The sequence below is a fragment of the Agelaius tricolor genome, unplaced genomic scaffold (genome assembly GCF_023055355.1).
Source record: "Agelaius tricolor isolate 1412-34295 unplaced genomic scaffold, bAgeTri1.0.p SCAF_13, whole genome shotgun sequence".
Classification (NCBI taxonomy): domain Eukaryota; kingdom Metazoa; phylum Chordata; class Aves; order Passeriformes; family Icteridae; genus Agelaius; species Agelaius tricolor.
The window spans coordinates 13,095,612-13,116,930 of NW_027269273.1; the positions used below are offsets into that span (position 1 = coordinate 13,095,612).

The following is a 21,319-nucleotide window of genomic DNA, read 5'->3' on the forward strand; positions in this document are numbered from 1 at the left end:
AATTCCTCTCAAGACATGCTCAGATTGTCTGACAGAAATAAGTGTATGGTCTGCCTCTGGACACAGAGCACACTGCTGCCATTGACCCAACTGAGAGTCCTGTCAGCAAGTCCCAGTCAGAATCCATCATTTGGACACATGGCTATCATATTCTGTAATCTTTACATTCCCCTCCCTTGCCATGGTGACAAATGCAATCCAGAATTAAATCCACGACATAGCCTTTTTCTTTCAAGACAAATAGCAATACAACTTGTAGGAAGAAGGACCTGCCTAACCCTTACACAACAGAGGGAGAACTCTTACATGTATGTACTTCAGTAAGGGGAGTTTGCATGCTCCCGATTAACAAGCAATCTATTTTCACTGACCTAGTCCAGAAACCTTTCCCCACTTGGTACTTTTTACCTTTACACGTTTTTATTTTGAGAACAACAAGCTGAAGAGATGTCATCCATGCCAGCAGGGAATAAAACCTCAGAGTTCCAAGAGTAAGAGAAATTACAACATGCAGAATGAAAATACTGAGCAATAACTACAGATTACATGTCTCATGTACAGACAATTGCTCATCAACAGCACACAACTCCCTAACTCTCACCAAAAACTACAATTTCTGAATAATCCTGTGGCAGGGAATTTCTCTGGAAAACTAAGTTACATAAACTGAGTCATCACTCCCATACATCGATATGACATCAAAAGGCACAGTTTGCAAAGACTTAGCTTTAATTTCATAATCTTTTCTTACATATATATATATATATATATATATTTTTTTAAGGCACGATCCAAAACCTTTAAACATTAATGACAGAATCTTTACTACTATCAACATTACTCCTGCCTTGTGACAGTCTGCCTTAGCAAGAATGAAATGTAGAACATATCTTCCTTGAAAAGAATCAAGGTAAAAAAAGAGAACTTGACAAAACTTCTTTAAAGCAGTCTTAACTAGACACAAAACCTTGAGGCTGCTATTTCCACATATCAGGAAGTGGGAGCCCAAAACCAACTCTGCATACAACAGATATAAAACTTGCATTAAAACGGCACTCAATGTTTATACAAAAGAACACCATTAAAATCATACAACTGTGGTTTTTTTTTCATTAAACAAACATTATTTCAACATGATATAAGCAGAAAAGAAATAATGACCATTCTTCATGGATTGCTGAGTGTACTACACAGAATTGTGAGCAAATGGCACATAACGTATTTTGGGGGGGCTTGGCATTTATTACCTACTACTTTTGAACTGAAGATATATGCAGTATTATCTTTTAAAATGCAATTGCTTTAGAAGAAACAGGTCATGACATATTTACTTATGGAGAAAAAAAGATGCCCTGCAGCAAGTACATGAAAAGAGCAGCTTTTTTTAAGAGAAGCTCAATACTCCTTTTAGTCATTTCCGCCACATAACTTGAGTAGGATTTTCCGGTAGTCTCCTGAAGTATCACCCTGAAAAGGAACCCAGAAAAAGAAAAGTTGAAGAACAACCAAAAGAGGTGGAACTACAGCTGAAAGACTAAAAACTTTCTTTCCAGGGACATTTTTGGCTCTATTTTTACAGAAATAAGCAGCAGAGCTAACATATGTGGATATGCACACCCCGTATTTACTGAAGCCAAGTTCTGGTCAAAAATTGTCCATTAAATAGATATGGCCTGTTCTGCTTCTGAATGATATATTATAATGTCAGACCAAAAGAGGAACAGGGGGAAGAAGCAATACAGAGCTTTTTCACCAATGTCTCACTGCTTTTTGCTCATACATTGGTGGTTACAGGGCATGCAACTACTATAGAAGAAACATTTGGAACATGCTGTCCTCCAAAACCTCTAGAGGATCCTTTCCAAACACTACCAAGTTACAGCCCCTCAGTGTCCACAGCAGAAGGAATAAACAGGGGCTTAACAAGTCTGGCACCCTCATTACAAGTGAAAACTGTAATAAAAAGTGGCACCACTCACTCTCCTCCAGCTCTTATTACCCTACCATTGGCCAGGCATCCTCTGGGCTGATGGTACAGCTCTAAATAGCGGTAGAAAGGTGGATCAACCTGAAGTTTAGTCTATTTGCAAAGTCTTGTACTTTCAAGAGAAAGAGGAGGCAATCCTTGAGAAGATTTAAAAGCTTTATATTCTTCCAACACACAAATGAAGTCTGTTACTCAACTGGAGGACTGAGTGGTTCCCACAAGATCTTATAAGGAGATTGGGATAGAGGGGCCTCAGAAACCCCTTCTGGACCAATTTCCCTTTCCTTCCTTGCCTTTTAGCTTCATCCCCATATCCAGTTCATCTAGCCCCCATGCAAACCCAAGTGCTGTCCATCCTCTGGCCCTCAGCCTCCATGCTCCTGGCAAATGCAGCAATCCAACCCAGCCAGCCGCACTCAGTGCGGGTAACAGCTGCTCAGCACAAGGAGCAGTGTTCTGCCAGCATAAAGGGTGTCATGGCAGGGCAGGGCAGGTCTCCAGGGCTTACAGTGATGTCTGTGTAGAGGGATCTGCCATACATCCGCTTGTACTCTGCACGTATGTCCAGCAGGTCAACCTCGCTGCGCGATACCATGATCCGGATCAGCGTCCTGTCCTTCGTTCCTGCTCCCTGAAACAAACAAAGCAGCACTATAATGCACTGGAAAGTGTATGATACAGCACCAAGAAGAAAATAAAATGCCTGTTTGCTGGCATATCCCCACTAACTTAATAAGCTTGAACAGAATTTTAGCCTATCATGCTAAAATAAATTACACTTAGCAGTAGGACACTAATTTCTCTGCACAAGAACAGCTCAAAAAAAAGAGGGGGATTGACAGAGATACAACGGGGTCAGGAAAATTTGGTGAGTTAAATGGCCTACTTATTTATTTCTGCTAGAATTCACTACTTAAGAAGTATCCATTTCAATGATTTAAGCATATTTGTGTTTCACCAAGTGAGGATTATTGTTTAATGCATGGTTGTATTCACTGCTCTGTTAAGGTGGATCAAATTAGCTCGATTTTTCCAGCCTTTCATAATAATGACTGCATCATGACTGTTAGTCATCTGCCCACTGAAAAACGTAATCCCTTCAGCTGCAAAGTTCCTTCCCAAGAGCTGTAAAAAACCTCCACACTATAAGTTTATGTAACTTGTCACAGACACCTACCTTCATTGCTTTATGTAATCTCTCTGCAAAAAAAGCTGGTGTGTTCTTGAGACACTTCACTGCAAAAAGGAACAGAGGAACAGTATTACAGAAATAAGGCATTCCTCCTCCTCAATCAGAAGTCAGTAATTGAGTTTATCCAACATGGTCACATGCTTGAATTTCACATAAACATAGGGATGATACAATGCAGCTTCCACTCCTTCCATTAGTCCCTGAAATTCTTTTTAATCCAAACACTAGCTGCAATATAGTTAAAAAACCTACACTGCATGGCTCAAAGCAAATATTTTTGTCACTAGAAACCATCTAGTGTGAAGCAGCCATAATGAACATTTGAATTCTAATGACCAGATTCTTGTCTATGAAGAGAAGAGGGGATGAAGAGGGGGCAGAAGACTTGAAGTAATATATAGGTAGTGGTGATCCTGGCTTCTTAATTCTAAATTTTTAGGCCATGCATCTGCGAAGTTGGACAAATTCAAGCCCTGCTCTAGAACAAATTAGATAACCATCAATGGTAGCAGAGAACCTTAGGTGGACCCTTCTCCTTAAGGGTGAGTCATCACAAACCTTATTTTAAAGTCTTATTTTAGCCACGAAGTTCGTCAGGACTCCTGAACAATTTTTAACATGCTCATTTAGTAATGACTGGATGGTATATTTAATTGGCATAGCTCATCAGAAATCTAAAAGAGCAAAATCTAAGTCAAATTGCTGTCATGTTAATCAGGATAATGAAAGAATCCTCCATCACTGATCAGAATTAAAATCTATATATTGATGCAACGTTGTTACAAGTAAACAATCATGCAAACTGGCAAACTACAGAGGAAACAGACCACACTTGACATTTAATAGCACAATAAGGTATCAAAATCAATCACACAGAATCAATACAGAACTAAAGGTGTAAACCCAGACATGTTTTTCATAGAACACACATTCTGTATAGGAAGAAGTATTTTTCTCAGTAGGAAAATGTAGATGAGAGATAGCAGTTCACCACAAAACTGTCAATGATATGTACAATAGTACTCAAAAATGAATGACAAAATGAAATCCATGTTTCTGTATCACTCTATTTAGCTAACACAACACACCTGCATTCTAAGATGTTTAAAGATATTGTTGTAAGTTACCAGTTGTACAATCCAGAAAGCTTTAAAGAAAGCAAAATCAAAAGTTTTCAATTAGAAACCCCTTTTTTCCTGCAAGTAAGGTCCACAGAACAAATGACATTAATGTAACTTACTGAAAAAGAAATGGAGATGTAAAGAAAAAAGACAGGGAAGTGGTTCACAGTTATATCTATAATAAAGCATTTTAAATAAAACTACTGCACAGCACATTGAGGCCTTGTCCCAGCCTCATGGAAACAAATTACTGCTTCTGAAGAGACAACAGTAGACTTGAGGTAAGAGTTTTCACTCCTCAGAAGTACTGGGAGCAATTAAAAACAAAGATTTAAAAAAATTGTAGCCAGAGTAAATGTGAGAAAAAAAAACCCCTTTGCAATGAAATTTCAGTTTTCTTTCTACTAAATAGAGGTAGAAGTAACTAATTAGAGGGTTAATGCCTGTATTTTAATTAATGATTTCCAAAATTGTCCTATATACTCCATTCTCACTGACCCATGAGTTCGTAAAGTTCACTTCTTAAAGCATTGTCAATTACAGTTAATAGTTATATATTATAGAATTGTTCCCCATTTTAACATGTGAAATTTAAATTCTGCAGTTGCCTGAAATAAAAAAGCTTCATCTGTCATTTTGAGGTGAAGTGCCCCACTTTACTAATCCCAAATGACTTCACAGAAAGCTCAACATAAAAAGCAGAAAACTGGAATTACCACTAACAAGAACACCCTTAGCTGAAGTCAGAGGCCCCAGCTGAGGCAGCTGTAGTGGAACAGCAGGAATGACCTTGCTAAGGGGGCACATACCTACTGCCAGCATGCCCATCTCCAGGTCTCCAGACATCTCACGGCATATGCTGCTTTCAATGTCCCGGTTACACATCCTCTGGTACTCGCTGAAGACTGCAAATGGAAAAGCAAGATTCCAGTTCCACAACAAGAGGTGGCACTGGAATGTGCTGGATGGCTTCATTTCAGTGGCACTTCTCAGCTGGACACTACAGTGTACTCACACTAGTTTGAACATCTCAAGGATTAATACTGTTATCAACCATTTACATGTTATCATGCTCCTCCTAGCCTGCCAAGATGTGTCCTTTTCATTAAAGGGCTAGACCAAGAAAGCATAGCAATTTTTTAGGAAAGCTTCAGGTCTCAATAAAGTTAAGAAGAAAATATTCAGGTTCTCATACACACCCCTTTCCTTCATATAAGTACCTTGCACCCAATAGCACAAAGCAAAAGTTCTATGTAGTTACTAAAACATTTCCACCATGACAGACTGATGTAGCACCTTATGTTAGCAAGTAAAAGGGGAAGGTTTTCAAGTGTCTTGCACACGCAAGTATGCAAGACTGAAACAATTCTAGTTTTTCAATTCTTTCATCAGGGGATCATTTGAACAAGTATGACCTCTACCTGCTCTGATATGTAAGAAAGGTGACTCTTTCTTTTCCTCAGCAGAATTCACCCTGCTTTTCATTGGTATCTTTTTGGGCTCATTTTACAGATAGAGGAAATTCAGACACGGAGCAGTGCTGTACATTTTTATCATTACACACAACAGAATCGAGTTACAGTTTATACAGACATCATTACCTGCTCTAAGGTGGGCCCTGCTTCTGGCACACAGAATGGCATTGAACTTGGATTCATCAGTTCCTAGACGGTTCTCTCCAGCTGCATACAACTCCTGAGCACAGAAGGGAATTCACACTTCATTACTCAGAAAAGCAGTCAGGCTGAACAGCTGAGTTACAGATTTGCTTCCTAGCAGCCTCTCCTCCTTTTAAACTTCTTAGCCTATGCACTACTGCAAAACAAGAGCAAGCAATAAATAGCAACTAGTTCTAACCTTCCCTATGCTATGCTTCAGTCTTCCTACCTTGCTCCAACACAAGAGCTCCAGATTACTAAAGGAAGGGACATGGTTCAATAAGTACCTGAAAATTGTTCTTCCTAACAGTCCTTACATCTAGCTTTCCTTCTACAATTCTAGGTGTGTTCTGGGACGTTTCTATGTTTTGGCTAAGGCACACTAGATAGAAAGCTAATGACATTGCTATTTGAATGACACTAGTATGGCTAAGACAATGCAGGATTGCCCCTTTGCTATGTAGTGAAAGGAAGATACAGAAAAAGAAATGGGGCAAGCATTATGAAGTCCAAGTGCCTTATTTGCTGCAAAACTCCAGACTTCCTTAAACAACATGCAAAGGCTAATGCAGGTGTTGAATACTTTAAAATTTAATCCACACACCTATCATCTCAAATCTCTTTGGACAATTTCCTTAGAAAGCAGCATAATCCAACACCTGGAAAAGCCAATTCATCTCTGTATTGCACCTACATGGCTCTAATGCTCTGTCACAGCTTTTTATATCTCTTCCATCCACTTAAAGATAAGCACTGCATCAGAAGTCATCACAAGGTGTCCAAAATTAACAGTAAGCAGAATCCACACAGCCAAATGTCAGCATATTGAGCTGACTATACTTAGAAACAATGAGGCATTTCTACTGACCTGTACATCTCTTTGGACAACAGACATGTCAACATGTGTACTTTCATCTCTGTTTCCCTGAAAGAATTAGAAGACCCAGAAACATTACTGATGGGCTTTGATGAGCTGCCTTTTTTACATTAAAAAGCAAAACAACGAAAACCAAACCAAACAAAATCCACACCACCTACAAACACACAACAAACAAATTCCAAAATCCCAGCAGGCAAGTACCTGAGCAAGTGAAATTAAAAGCCTCTGAAAGTGTCCAGATGTGTCACTTTTTATTGCTTCCTCCAGAGTTTTCTTATATTCTGGAAAAGAGAGAGTCATGAATCCTCATACAACCCTGCTCATTTCCTAAATTCTTACTATCAGTAAGAAAAGGAAGAAAAATTTGATGCAAAAGATCAAACCTGCTTTATAGACCCTGTTGAGTTCCTGAATATGCTCATTACTGCGGGAAGCTAATATTTCAATGAGGCAATTTTCATCTGTGCCAACACCCTAAAACAAGCAAGGGAGAAACAGTTCAGATTCTTGATTTCTACAACCTAGTACAAAAGAAATGCAACAAAATTATAGAAAAAATTCAGAATATAACCTTGTATAGGAAGTCAAAGCAAGTAATCCCAAAATAATCCAAACTTTTAAATGACAACCAAGTATTTTATCAAATATTTTTAAGCTCAACTATTTCCTCTATGTTATAAATTTCTATCTCCTACACAAACCTTTATAGCTTCCTTGATTTCATAAGCATCAAACATAACAGGTGTCTTCATCATTGCCAAGATTGTCCTCTCAAAGTTACCTGAGAGCTCCGACTTGAGATCCTTAATCAAATCCTAATGAGAAGGAAAAACAAAGAAAAATGCATAAAGACCAAACTTGGCAAAAGCAAACACCAAAAATACACATTTTACTAAGAATTCTTTATGCATAAGCACCAGTAATGTATGTTCAAAGTAAAGCTATTCCACTTAACACTAACACCAGTACAATGGTATGCGTACACTGAGGCCATTTAGGTCCAATTAAAAGATTGCACAGATCCAAGAGTCAAAGTAACCATTTAGCATAGAAACTGCTTTACTTGTTTCATCTGCAACACTGCATGAAGAAGTCAAACATGGGTAAAAAGTAGAACTCTGAACTGCCTATGACTTAAGAACATCTTCCCCTAATGCACCTTCCAGTCTTTTTTTCCCCACCACTAAGTCTTCTCACTGCCACTGAAGGGATGTAGGCTCTCATTTCTCCTTCCTTCTGTTCTCACAATGTCCTTACCTTTCCATAAGCTGTTTTGAAGGACAGGATTATCTGCTGCCTTTGCTTGTTTGAACGACTTCCAAGACAATCGATGATTGCCTGCTCATCAGTTCCTGTACACACACAGACACCACAGAACGAGTGAGGATTCAGGTTTCTGTCTCTATTTCATCCTGTTCTAAACCCAGCAGAAGGACACGAATGCCTTGAATTCATCTACAGTATCTACTCTTGTGTACAACCACAGAACTTCGAGCTCACAAACACAGTAAGAATACAAAGAAAGCCTAAACCAAACTCATGGTATTGTTTATGCCCACATGAACTTCCAGTAATACTTCTGATAACCAAGGACTCAGTACACACTCAGTCCCACTCAGTACACACATAGCAATAGAAAAATATCAGTGCTGAATGGAGATGCAATTCTACTTTTAACTGAAATGTAAATCCTCAGACTGCTCACCAAATCCCTTCATGGCCTTCCTTAAGACTTCTGCATCCTTCAGAGGGTCAAAGCCTGGTGCATCAGTGATTGTACCTCGGTTTATGTGCTAAAATGAGATCAACAGTGATAAACAACAGTAGTGTTAACAGCATACTAGTGTCAAGTAGTGAAGTACTGTGGTTTACTACTTAAGAAAGATGATCACTTATCAGTTTTCTTTTTTTTGAGAAAAGTAATAGAGAAAACTCAAACCAACCCTGCCCTAAGGAATTTGTTAATTTCTAGACACAATTTACAAGAAAATTCAAGATCAAGGTTTGCTGACATTAAATCTGCTCTCCAATTAATTAAGGTTTGATGATACTGTATATACAACTGGCAATACTTGCTAAAGTTAGGAAAGGCAAGATCAATTAATTTGAATTCATATAAAACCTTTTTTTCTTGGATATCGTGGCAAAACATAATTTGTTTCAAGACCATATAAGCCTATAGTGCTTGCATTTGCAAAGGTTCCATTTCTCTCTTTACTCAAACTTCTTTTCCTAACTTTATTTTCAATTTTGTGATTAGTTTACACTAATATACACATAGAAAATGCAGAGTAACATACATACAGTCACACTTGAAAAGAAAAGCACTGAATGCTCTTACCGTTACAGGAGTGACTGCAGGCCCTGTAGCTCCTGAGTAAGAGGGCATAGACGGGTTCACAGCTGGACCTGCTGGATAACTTGGCATGGGCTGCTGCCCTGGGTGAGTTGCTGGAAGGCCTGGATAGCTCATGGGCTGCTGAGCAGGCGGTGGTGTGGGCTGGCCTGGCACAGGGCCGCCCCCGTATCCCGGGTACGGTGGCATTCCGGATGGGGGATTTCCTCCAGGCGGAGGGTACCCTCCGTACGAGGGCTGCTGTCCTGGAGGGGGCTGCCCAAAGCCACCTGGAGGAACTGGTGGATAACCCCCAGGTGTGGAAGGATACATGCTTTGTGGTACATTTGCCCCTCCAAAGGTTCCTGCCAGGTTGGATGCCTGCAATAAACAGCAATAAAACAAGAGAGAGGAAGGAGCACCAACAGCTGAGTTTCAGCAACATGCTTAATACAATACAACCTCCCTCCCCACCAACACAGATAGCTCTTTATCTGCAAAAGATAGCAAGCAGGATGGAAAAATATGCCTAAAACTTTACACCAAATAACCCTTTCTTTGCCCATGGCTGCCTTGTGTAATCACAAGGGTACAACTGGATGCAAGGACTTGAAGCAACCTTTGGCTGTTTTACGATGTGTTAGTAGTTTACAACTAGCAGGAGTTCCTGGACTACATTTAGAAAGACTTCTGCAGAAACTGAAATTAAGATATTCCACTTCACATCAAAATCTTATCAATGAAACCCCTCTTCTAGAGAGAAACCAGAAGTGACATTGGATGACTGCAGCACTGTCAGAAACTAGTTGCTGTGGATATAGGCTCATGCATCCTAGATAGCTTGTTGTTCAATTTGCCTGCTGGCTGCCAAATCACTTCATGTAATCACTGCCTCAGAAAAACATCTATGATGCAAATATCTTCCTACAAACTGCATTCCTTATGCAGCATAACAGATTTCTGAAGACTAAAGTTGTCAGAAGTGTCACTCACTTCTCCTCTATGAAAAAAAAATCACATTGACTGAAGAAAATGTAGACGTTTCCAATGTAAAAGGTTTTTACTTCCATCTGTTAAACATCAGTGTTTGTAAGAGACTGTTGATCGCATATTCTTTTCAAGGATAAATCATTGATACCTCTAATTATACAGCTTTTTTCCTTACTCTGACTGGTCAAAATCCAGGTAAATAGGCAAAATCCAGACTGTGTTTGCCCATGTAAATTCCTCAACACAGCAAATGCCAAGTTATATTAGTTTTATGTCCACAACTTTTGAAGTTAGACTGTTAACAACATTTAACTAGTGCTCTGTTTTCCTAAAATAAGAAATAGCTTACAGTAACCTTTTCCTCAACAGGCAATATTGAACGGTCAACACCTAAAACAGATTAGACACAAAGGCACAGAATTCAAGTGATAAACCTCTCAGTGACAATTCCAGAAGCACAACTTTGCCCTTAAGGACATCACAGCAGAACACATTAAATGAAAGCAAACTCACCATTCCAGCCATGTGGCTGGGATTGAACTGGTTGGCATAGCCAGCCACATTTTCCAGACCAATTGGAGGTGGATTTGAAGGTGGATAGGCAGCACCACCCCAAGGACTGCTACCTGAAATCAAACACAGATGTGCTGAAACAAGAAACTATGCCTTTTGAAAGTTCTTACTACTTAAATTTCTCATGTAATGCATTTTCAACACTACCAGGGAAATCAATTGAAGAGGTGCAGGGTAGCACTGCAATTATCATAAAAAGAGAAGTCTCACTGGGTATTTCTAATCATGTTAGTTATTACTGAATCTCTAAGTTCTCACTTAAAACAACTCTAAACCTATTTGAAGGTTAACACTAAAGACTGTTAACACCATATTTTGACTTGAGAGCACCCAAAGTACATAGCTGTCCGGGTATTCCAGTAGCAAGATATTAATTCCACTTACTTTGCTAATTTGAGAGGTGTCCACAGAGCACAACAGTACATTTCCAGGCACCAAAGTCATAACCTGTCTGCACACAGCAGTATAGTCTTAACACAGAATACTCTGCTGAGAAATAGGCTTTGTCCTCCTGGCTGGTTGGGCTTCTCACTGTGCACTGCTTCCCCTTCCTGAGCTAGCCTGCCTGACGCCTCATTTCACCATACCTGCATGACTCCAGTCCTTTCTACCTTACAACAACACTAACAACTGTAAAGTTCAGCTTGATAACCAAGCAGTGGTTGAGTATTTCATCAGCTTTATGTTATTATTAATTGCTACCCTTTCTAACAGCCCTCTCCCTTTTGTACACAACCACCTGCTTAAGAATAGTGAATTAAGGATAATTTCCTATTTCTTTGGGGGATATGGTTTTAAGCTCTATGAATGATTTCTCCCCATATTAATTTGTCTCACTACCCACCCTGAAGACTCAGTATCAACCAGACATTGATCCTTTTCATTTATTGGATTTGGTCAAGTTAAGACCATTTCCTAATGCTCTGTGCTTTATTTGAGAATGAAACTGGACATTACTATATGAGCACATGGCAGAACACACATATTAGACCAATCAGAACCCCCAGCCCAGATAAAACAGGATTTAACAAGCTTTGGGGAGCCAAGGAAACTCTCGGCAGTCTTGTTCTTCATCCAATGTTTCCACTCCAGATAGGACCACCACTGCATTTAATGTTTACTTCATCTGAACAACTTACCTGGGGCAGCTGGTGGGTATCCACCCGCTGGGGGATAGCCTGGGTAACTCATTGCAAAGATCTGCAAAATATGTGCGATACAATTATTTTCTGTAATGCTTCACTCATTAAACCACATAACACTAAGAAGCAACGTGTATGCAATAGCCAGTCACCAAAATTCAGACATAACCTGCACACTTTGTCCCAGCTTTTCCCTTGGAAACCTCTTCCCATTTCCTGACTAATAAACAGATAGCTAAGCAGTTGCAGAGTCACTCCTCACGCTATTTTTCTCATTTGTTGCAGTTGCTACTTATTGCTTGGTCTATTATGTTGTTAGGGATGTATTACTTGAACTTGCTTCCTTTACTGTGCTATTAAAACCCCCAGAAGTTTCCAGCCTATAAAGAACTGTCTTACCAATGAAGAGTAGAAAATCATCTGACAAAAAAGCTACATCTTCAAGTGAGTAACTAAAAGAAGTTAGAAGGCACCTAAATTCAAACATCTGCAGAAGTGCAAGGTCAGAGTAAGAAGCAGAAGGGATACACTTTCATGCTTACAGGAATGCCATAAAATATGAAGAGTTTACTGACAGGGTAAGATCACTAGAACAAATTGAGTCTCTCAAAATGGATAGTGCCTCTGTCAGCACAGAAGTGCACAAAGTCATTAGCTGTCCAAAATAGAAGTGGAGGTCAGAAAGGAAGAACAGCTAAATGAAGGACAAAATGAAAACATGAAAACTGGCCTCCAGAATACAAGGGCCTTATATTAAACAGAACAGCTACCAGGAAGAACAGTAAAAGTAACTATGAAGAAAAATATCTATAATGAGTGTTAACTTTTTGAAGGTTATTTTTAATGACAAGCCACATTCTATTTTTAGAATTTCTGTGTGAATAATCCCATTCCCCCCCCCCCCCCCCCCTTTCCCCTAAAGCACTACCTTTCACACGTGGCATGTTTTGCTGTGTTTTGGGTTTCAGCTGTGGAATTTTGTTTTAGATTTGGTTTGAGTTGGCAGGAGTGCTGTTCTTGTGAAATTGTTTTCATTTTGCATGATCACATTAAGTTCCCTTTCTGGTTTGCATGGCTCTATTGTATAGCAACACTGAAATGGAGAAACACCTTTTTTGTGGTTTTATTTTTAATAAGGAAATAAAATGAAGAAATCTGCAATTTACTTAAAAACTGTTTGGACTTCATGCTGCAATACTCATTTAAATTTAAAGAGCAAGAAATGAACTAACAGAAACTGCAATGAACAGAGCACACTAAAAGCTGTAACTCTACTTCTGCTCCAGTATGTAGCATCTAACAGAATCAATAAACATGTGAATGCAGCTTCTCAGCATTAGAAAAGCAATGCCTGCTCTTAGCCATGCAAAGACTGATCCCAAACTCACGAGGCTGAGAACCAAAAAGCAAAACACGTATTGTCCCTCTGCTGCTGGAAACCGAGCAGGCAGCTTCCTCCTTGCTGGCCCCGCAATTGCCAGAGGCTGGAGCTGCCCAGCCCCGGGCCCGCGCTGCCACCTCCGGGCAGGTACCCGAGCATGGCAGGGCAGAGAGGCCAGCAGAATAAAAATAACATTCCAAAAACTCAACAGAAGGCAGCCCGGCACACTTCAGAGCCTCTCGCATTCAGAAATGGGCTTTGCATAATAAAGCACGGAAAAATAAAAAAGTGCAATTATTACCACATCACTCAAAAACCAACCAAAGAACCCCCACAATCTACATTCTTAGCATGCATAATGCCAATGTGTACATTTACAACACCAAAATTAGTGTTATTTCCTCAGGTAAAATCATAATTATATTTTTAGTTATTTTTTAGGTTTACATATAAATACAAAAAAGACAAGGTACTAAAAAAAATTGTGACATGCCTTTTTCAATAAAGCTTTAGATACAAATTTAAGGCAAAGAACCATTTTCTGTGGTAGAGGGTGAGAAGCAATGGTACAGGTTTTGTTTTTCTTAGCAAGTCTGTTTGATTGCTTTTAATCCCATATAGAACACTCATTTTAAACTGGAAAAACCCCCAAGATTAAAAGAGCCTTTTGGTTATGAATGCTGAGGTTGAGGAAAAAAAAACAGCCAACTTCAGCAACCTGAAAAAAAATGCTAGTTTCTATATAAAAATGTTCCACTTGCTTCTTTTGAACACTGTATTTATCCAGGGCTTTTCCAAGAGGAAATTTTCCCAGACTGGTTTGCTTCCAGGCAAACTAGAGCTGCAAACACACCGACTTCTCATGCTCAGAAACTTCCCTGATCACCACCTTTTCCACAGTGCCTTTGAGCCTCTGTTGGCCTATACTCTAAATTTAGAAATATTAACATAGAAAGTTACCTTTCCCAACCACTCCCTCAGCCCAGCCTCCATGTCATCTACTCTCATCTTCCACACTTTCTCCTGCTACATCCACAATATTTTACTAAAATTCTTCATGATGAGCAGCAGTTGCCTGCTGATAACAAAGGGGTAACACAGGCAAGGGAACAGAAGATATGGAAACCCACCCTGCTGTACAAACATTGCGTGGGAGGACATAGGAACAGCAAGGTCTCTGTTTGCTCAGTCAAAAAAAAAAAGAAAGTAGTGCATAAGACAAGGGAAAAATCCAAACAACCAAACCACACATGGAAAGAGGGAGTGCCTTGAAGAAAATAAAGAACAACTACTGTCAAGGTCCTCTCCCCATTCCCAGTATTCAATCCCAGAGGTCCACCTCAGAACTTTAAATAAGACCTGAGGTTTTACTCCCACAGTGAACATTACTATCACGCTTCACACTGCAAGCTATAAACCATTCAGGCTCTTGAGCATTTTTCTGCTGCTTGGCAAAGCTAAGAGGGAACAGACATGTTCATAAAAGATTAAATCTGTGACAGACTTTCAACAGGAATCCTGAAAATATGCCTCTGTAAGATACAGTACAGAAGGACTACAACTTGAAAAATTTATAACAAAACTACAAATTCCATAATGGCAGAAATAAAGAAGAAAACTTCAAGGCTGCCAGAAAAGTTCTGTTTCAAGGTGCAATACCAATAAGCTCAGCCACTGCATTCACACCCATTCCTGGAATTTATTTAGTGGCTGCTATTCAGGCTCCAGCTATGCCATGGTACAATAACTTCAGAACAAAAAAGGATGAAAAATCATAACATTCATTAGTTCAAAATTATTTGTTTAATTATGCCCATTTCACAGGGATCACCCAGTAAAGTTAAACCCTTGGCCTTGACTCCTCCACAAGGTTAATTACCAGGATATAGTAGACAAAGCAGCCTGAAGCTATAAATTACAGTACCTGCTCTGAGACTGATCCCTGATTGTGAAAGCAGGAGAACAGAATTTACCACCTCACAATATGCTGTCGTTTTTCATCAGATATGAGCTCAGGCATCCAGCACTGTGCTTTTCCAAGACAAGGACAAACCACAGTCAGCACTGAACCAGCTAACTGCTATTTACCAGCCTGAGCAGGATTTATCTTTGACTCATGCACTGCAGCATACAAGTTGTTCTCTCCTGTATCAGCTGTAATATTTTTCATCCTGATGGATAAATAGTCTGGCAATTTTGTTTTATCATTAAGTCTTCTGTGTATGTGACTCCTGTCTAGCCTTCCTTTCACTATGAAAAAACCTAATTTAGTGGAATGGGTTTATCTTCCAACAAGGCTGAGTTCATGCCAGCCAACACTCAGGAAACCACTTTTACACAGATCTTATCACTCATTGTTCACCTTTACAAACTTTTACTGGACTTCATCCAACAATGTATATTTAAGGAGTACTAACACATCATCTACTTCCTATAAAAAAAGCTTCCTTAACAAAAAGCCCAAACAAACTCACAGCTGTGAATAGATGGTGTAACAAAAACAAACTCATATATGAGGTTTTCCTAAAATCTATCCATTTGAATTGCTTGCTAGTATTATGACTCAGGAGCTCTGCCAGTTTTAGTGATCCTTCTCAATATCATAATCTATTTTATTACAGTAAATAATCTAGCATTTTGACCTGCTGGGGCAAGGGGGTGAGAAAGGTAGCACTTGCAAGCTTTAACCAAAATAGAACTGAAAACAGATGCCATGTCCAAGAAAGAAGAACTGAATGGGAAGACACACCCATAAGCTACAACTGAGCTGTAAAAATATTACTAAGAACATTCCTGTAGTCTTTCCAGTGACAGAACTCCTACTCAGGCCTTCAAAATTCAAAGAATTTAGTTGAGCTGCATGGACTTTCAAGATCTATATGCAGCAAAAACACGAGTTAATTCCAAGAGATCAGTTTCATTTTGGATCCCTACTCTGCCCTGATGCAAGTTCTTCTCTTTGTAGCACACTTCAACACTCTCTTTCAAATATATAAAATATACAGTCAAAACATTTATGACAATACAGATAGACACCTTCCAAACAACAAAACAAGCAAGAAAAAAACCAACAAATTAAGGTTAACAGATGTTTGAAGAAGTAATGGAATGAGGTTGTTCTATTTCAAACTCATAACTTGTCACAGAAAATCATTTGCTGCAAAGAAAAAATAATACTATAAATAGTCTGACGTATGTTCTCAACTGACTAATGCCTCAGGGATTTATACTCTATTTTAAGTTCCCTCATGAAAGAATAAATTTTTACACCATTAGCACAAGTCGGAATATGTAAATACCAATTACTCCATGACCTAGAACAATAGTGTAGTATTCAGCACCCTAAAATAATTACTAAAAAATATCTGGTTGTTCATTTCCCACCCCAAGTTTTTAATTAGTTGCTGTGCCCGAGCCTGACGCGCAGAGCCAGGGCGTGGCCCAGAGGCACCAGGAGCAGAAGGACACACGCGGTTTCCATCAGGCCTGCAGCTGTTGGGGCTGCACAGGGGGACAGACTGACACCAGGCTGTGCAATGACAGCTCCCAGCGCCGGGCACACCGGCAGGAGCTGCACGGACACAGCCCACCTGCGGCAAATCCTCTCTGCCGACAGCCTCGGGACTCCCAGATGGACACCACGTACAAAGACAGCCTTTTCTTACCCGTGCTGACTTTCACACTTGAGGCCAGGGAAGGCTTACACGTTCAGCTGTCCAGCAACACTGGCGTGATTACCACCCCTCTGTGAGCAAATGGACAAACCTTCATTCACTCCAGCCTATAAGGAATTACTCATTTTCAGCTGATTAATTCTTTCCAGGAACAGAATTATTTAAGAACCAACTTGGAGTAGTAAAATAGACAAGTATTTCCAAGCAACCATAAACAAGGAATGTGAAAAGAAAGCAAGACTATAGCCTTCAAACCTAAACTGCACTTGAGATCAGCAAGCTTTAGTTCTCAAAGCTTACTACTGAGAAGTGTTTTTCCCCCAGAATCCTAACATTTGTAAGATGCATTTATTCTCCTAGCTAATAGAAAACCAAGTATTTTTAAAACACTGCCAAGCATAGCAAACAACCAGTTATTGTGACTATAGATAAGTACACTGTTTACTAAATAAGTGCAAATTCACAAGCTTAAAGTTGTTATCTCTAGCCATAATAAAAGAAATATTCACCCTGTCTGCCTCAGGCAATGTAAGTACTTAATTCAGAGCAACTTACCAGGCCAAAGTCCAAAATCAGACATATTTTTCTAGCCAAGCCAGAGGTCTTTGGGGTGCAGGAATTAATTATAGAAAGTATCACTTCACATATATATTGACTATAGTAAAGTTTAGCACAATCAAGAGACCTTCAGAAGAATTAAAACTCATCTGGATCTTTGATATGGAACTGATGTATTTGACAGTTCTTAAGCTCACCAGAAGTTCTAAAAGCCTGAATTGGAAGCCCACTTATCCTACTGGTGAAGAATTTCCCAGTGCCCTCAAAAAAACCCTCACCCCCCATACTTTGCAGCAAAAGGGGAAAAAAAACCAAAACCAACCAAAACCAACCAAAACAAGAATTCCACAAGATTTTTAACCTTCCCTTACCAAGTAAGATAGCATGTTCTCTCTCAAGCAGACAGCAGATAAGGCAAAAAAGGAGGCCACACTTGGCCACACTTGTTTCCCTTTCTTTGAAGATCTCAAACAAGACCATTGCTACCGACCAGAGGGCACAGTGACAGCGCACGGCACAGGGAACAGCCAGGCAGTGGAGCTGGGTGGGGCTGTGTTTGTTTTATTCAGTTACCACAATCTAACGACTGGCACTGGTCCACATTCAGCATCTGTCACTGCTGAACAGTATGGATATAACTGCACACAAACAAACAAAAAACTAGCTGCCAAGCAAGAATCACAGCAGGATGTGACAGAATTGTAACTTAGAAGGACACCACTGAGTCCCACAGCTCTGTCCCATAGCTGATTCCAGGTTTACCCCATTCAGGATCTAACTTCTTATCAAGATTGTCTAGCGAGTGCTGATAAAATCTGGAACAAGCACAGAGCAACAATAGAAGCAATACACAGTAAATACCTATTGCTGTTCTTAGGTTTGCTTATCTACTTTACATTCTTCCCAGCTTGGGGAACTGAGAAGGAAATTCAGCATTTATATCAACCACACCCACTTTCAACTAAACTGGCAAAAGTAAAGGGACAACTCAAGTTTCAAATAGGTGAAAGTGCTGCTCACGGAGGGGTAAACATGCAGCCTTTTCCTTTCCTTTAAAGTCTTTTGCTACCTTCAAAAGAAACTCAAAACAAAACACATTGCATACAGCTAACAAGTCCCTGTCCTTATTTCCAACAGTTTACATAAAACACTTGAAAAACACATACAATAAGAAACATGGTTCAAGGTAGTAAACATAAATGTATGAAATAAACAAAAGAAATGACATTGGTGCCATTACTTAGCTGAATACTTAATGTAATGGAAGCCTCCAAGCACAACTTGAAACTGACAGAGAAGTCTCTACAATTATTATATAGAGGCTTGGCTAAAAATAAATGAAACTTGCAGTTTGTTCAAAAGCCCTACTATTTCTGTTGTCACAATCTGCTGTTTTCAATTACATCACTGCTTCAACTAGGTTTTTTTTATTGCTATCACAGATCTAGAATTAGGTTGGCTCTATCTTGGCCCTGATTAATGCAGTGCTATTGAACAGACCCTATATGGAAGCTCCATCTTCCAAAATTGCTAGAGGTCTAAGAAACAGCATCTCCCATAATCTTCAAATCAGACAAATTTCTTGGCTTGATTTTTTTATAGCAGATCAGGTTTTGTATTTTGTTATCTAACATTATGTCTTCACAATTCTGACTACATAAACATCCCCATGAAATACCTCCATCCCATTGCTAGTTTTGTTATATTTTTAGTAGCTTTTGACATTTCACAGAGTTCTCCATCTAACAATTCAAAACTTCTGGGGACTACAAATAATAAGCTAGAGAAGTGACAAATCACATGAATGAATGTGACAGCTACTCCAGAAATTTTAAGTACAGTTATTTTGGCGCCTGACCTTATACTAAGGTCAAGCAAGAGAAAGGAACAAAAATATCATAAATATTGTTGACATAAAATCATTAGGCACACAGCAGAAATGTACTGGGGACAGGGTTACAGGCAAACACATAAGCAATACTCAGTTCAAGTTATCTGCTGCATCAGTGGGAGGAGAGTGGTCCACATGACTCTTACAGCAACTCAAAATACAGGAAATTATAGAAATAGCCAAGCTATGGGGAAAGCGTTCATACACTCAGGCTTTACAGCAACCATACAGTTGCACTGGGTTTGTATTGTTTCTGACGTTACCCTGGGTGTTCCAGCAAAGCACTGACTCACTCCACAGAAAATAACTGTACGCTGGGGGAGGCATCAGGGAATGAACTCCCACTCCGATAGCAGCCGGGCTCTCAGGTGCATAACCCTCATCATCAGCTCCTTCATCAAAACACAACACACCGCAGCAACACTTCTCCTCTCCCTGGCCAGTCTGCTTTCCCTGCACACCTTCTGTCCCCGTCCTAGGCTGAGATGCCTCCCATGCTTCTGCCACTCCCTTCAGAACGTTATTTCTCGACAGCTCCTCCTCAACAGGAAGAAGCTTCCAGGAACTACTCTAAATATATTTAAAAAGAAAAATATATTTCACAGACGTACGCCCTTACTGCTCTTACAGAAGTACTCCCTTACAGAAACAGGATGGTGACAAGAAGGAACTGCTTTTCTGAATATGGAGGTATTTGTGCTGTGTTCTGTCACACATATAACTACAGCATAGCAAGAGTTTGAAGAGGTTCCGTTTTAAGACAAATAAAGTGGCTTGAAGACACTTAACAACACTTAAGTGTCTTAAAGACATTCGAAGTACATATGGTATAAGAAGAGACAAAGCATACTACGAGCAGTTTAGAGAAAGGGGCCTTCGGGGGGAGTAAAAAAGCACTGCGTAACGGCCAGCCTACCATCTTAGGCTGCTTTCTCGTGACAACTGCACACACCAAAACTATAAACTCAAGATAAACTACGGACACCGGCAAAGGACCGAACTGCAACTACAACACCAAAACATGCCCTCTGCTCTGAAACCACATTTCCCCAGGAAGCAGGCGCTGCTTCCTCCCAGCGGCGGAGCTGCCGCAAGCCCCGAGCTCGCCCGGCCAGCCCTTGAGCCGCTGCCTGTCACCCGCGGGCTCCGGCCGCCTCAGGATCCCGTCCCGGCGAGGACACGGGCCCGGCCCACAGCCCCGGCCCGACCCTGCGGCGCTGGGCGGCCCCGGCCCCTCGCCCCCGTCCCGCCGCGGGGTCGCGCCTACCGAAGGTCGTGCGGAGCCCCTGCTACCACCGCCCGTCCCAGGTGCCGCCGGCGCTTCAGGGCGGTGCCGGGGAGCGGCAGGAGGAGGAGCCGCTGCGGTCCCGGCTCACTCCGCCCGCCCCGCCGCGGCCTCCGTGCGAGGGAGGGCCGGGGCAGGCCGGTGCAAAACCTGCCGGGGGCGGCGGGCCCGGGGCGGGGCGCGGTGAGCCCCGGGGGGGACAGCCCCGCCCCGGCCCCCAGGGCGGACGCAGACAGCCCCGCACCGGGCCCCAGCCGGTGGGGGACAAACAGCCCCGCACCGGGCCCCAGCCGGGGGGGGACAAACAGCCCCAGACCGGGCCGTACCGGCCGCGGGTGGAAACCGCACACGAGGTTTGAGCAAGAGGCGGCTCCAGCGAGAGGCCCATTGCATAAAAACAAACCCAGGGTAGCAAAGGTAACTCCGCCCGTCACGTGGGCAGCCCGGGCATTCCCCAGGAGCGCGGCGTCGCCCGAGGGACCGGGTGACCTGGACACGGCAAAACCGAATCCTGGTTCAAGTCAAGGTTGTAAACGTTCAGCACAACATCGGATTTAAACCCAAAACCACGCCTGACTGTTCTCACCAGGAAATTTCAGAAAACATACTTTCCAAACACGGTGGTACAGAAATCCCCCATTTTGTATAAAAC

The 21,319-nt window shown here is 41.0% G+C and overlaps 1 protein-coding gene across 3 annotated transcripts; it reads right to left on the bottom strand.

The window, feature by feature from the left end:
- Positions 1-398: 398 nt before the first annotated feature.
- Positions 399-20,797, bottom strand: ANXA11 (annexin A11). Of its 3 annotated transcripts, XM_071438777.1 has the most exons (16): positions 20,650-20,785; positions 16,925-17,040; positions 11,876-11,936; positions 10,677-10,789; positions 9,180-9,554; positions 8,544-8,631; positions 8,096-8,190; positions 7,540-7,653; positions 7,222-7,312; positions 7,040-7,119; positions 6,827-6,883; positions 5,902-5,995; positions 5,110-5,205; positions 3,165-3,223; positions 2,496-2,618; positions 399-1,467 (listed from the first exon to the last, which is right to left on the bottom strand). In XM_071438777.1, exons 3-16 carry the CDS (start codon positions 11,925-11,927, stop codon positions 1,408-1,410), a joined length of 1,497 nt encoding a protein of 498 aa, XP_071294878.1. In that variant the 5' UTR covers positions 11,928-11,936; positions 16,925-17,040; positions 20,650-20,785; the 3' UTR covers positions 399-1,407. The 3 variants fall into 3 exon arrangements, 2 of the variants coding, with proteins under 2 accessions (XP_071294878.1, XP_071294877.1); XM_071438776.1 differs by lacking the exon at positions 16,925-17,040 and having other exon boundaries at positions 20,650-20,797; XR_011681051.1 differs by lacking the exons at positions 399-1,467; positions 16,925-17,040; positions 20,650-20,785 and adding an exon at positions 4,268-4,326 and having other exon boundaries at positions 2,543-2,618.
- Positions 20,798-21,319: the final 522 nt, after the last annotated feature.

What these genes read in the sequence shown, in the direction of transcription:
- ANXA11 (XM_071438776.1), bottom strand. Translation starts at nt 11,927, where the DNA reads ATGAGTTACCCAGGCTATCCCCCAGCGGGTGGATACCCACCAGCTGCC. An exon ending in CCAGCCACATGGCTGGAATG is followed by an intron (nt 9,555 to 10,676) that starts GTGAGTTTGCTT and finishes TGTTTATTGCAG; the next exon opens with GCATCCAACCTGGCAGGAAC. An exon ending in CTGCAGTCACTCCTGTAACG is followed by an intron (nt 8,632 to 9,179) that starts GTAAGAGCATTC and finishes ATCTCATTTTAG; the next exon opens with CACATAAACCGAGGTACAAT.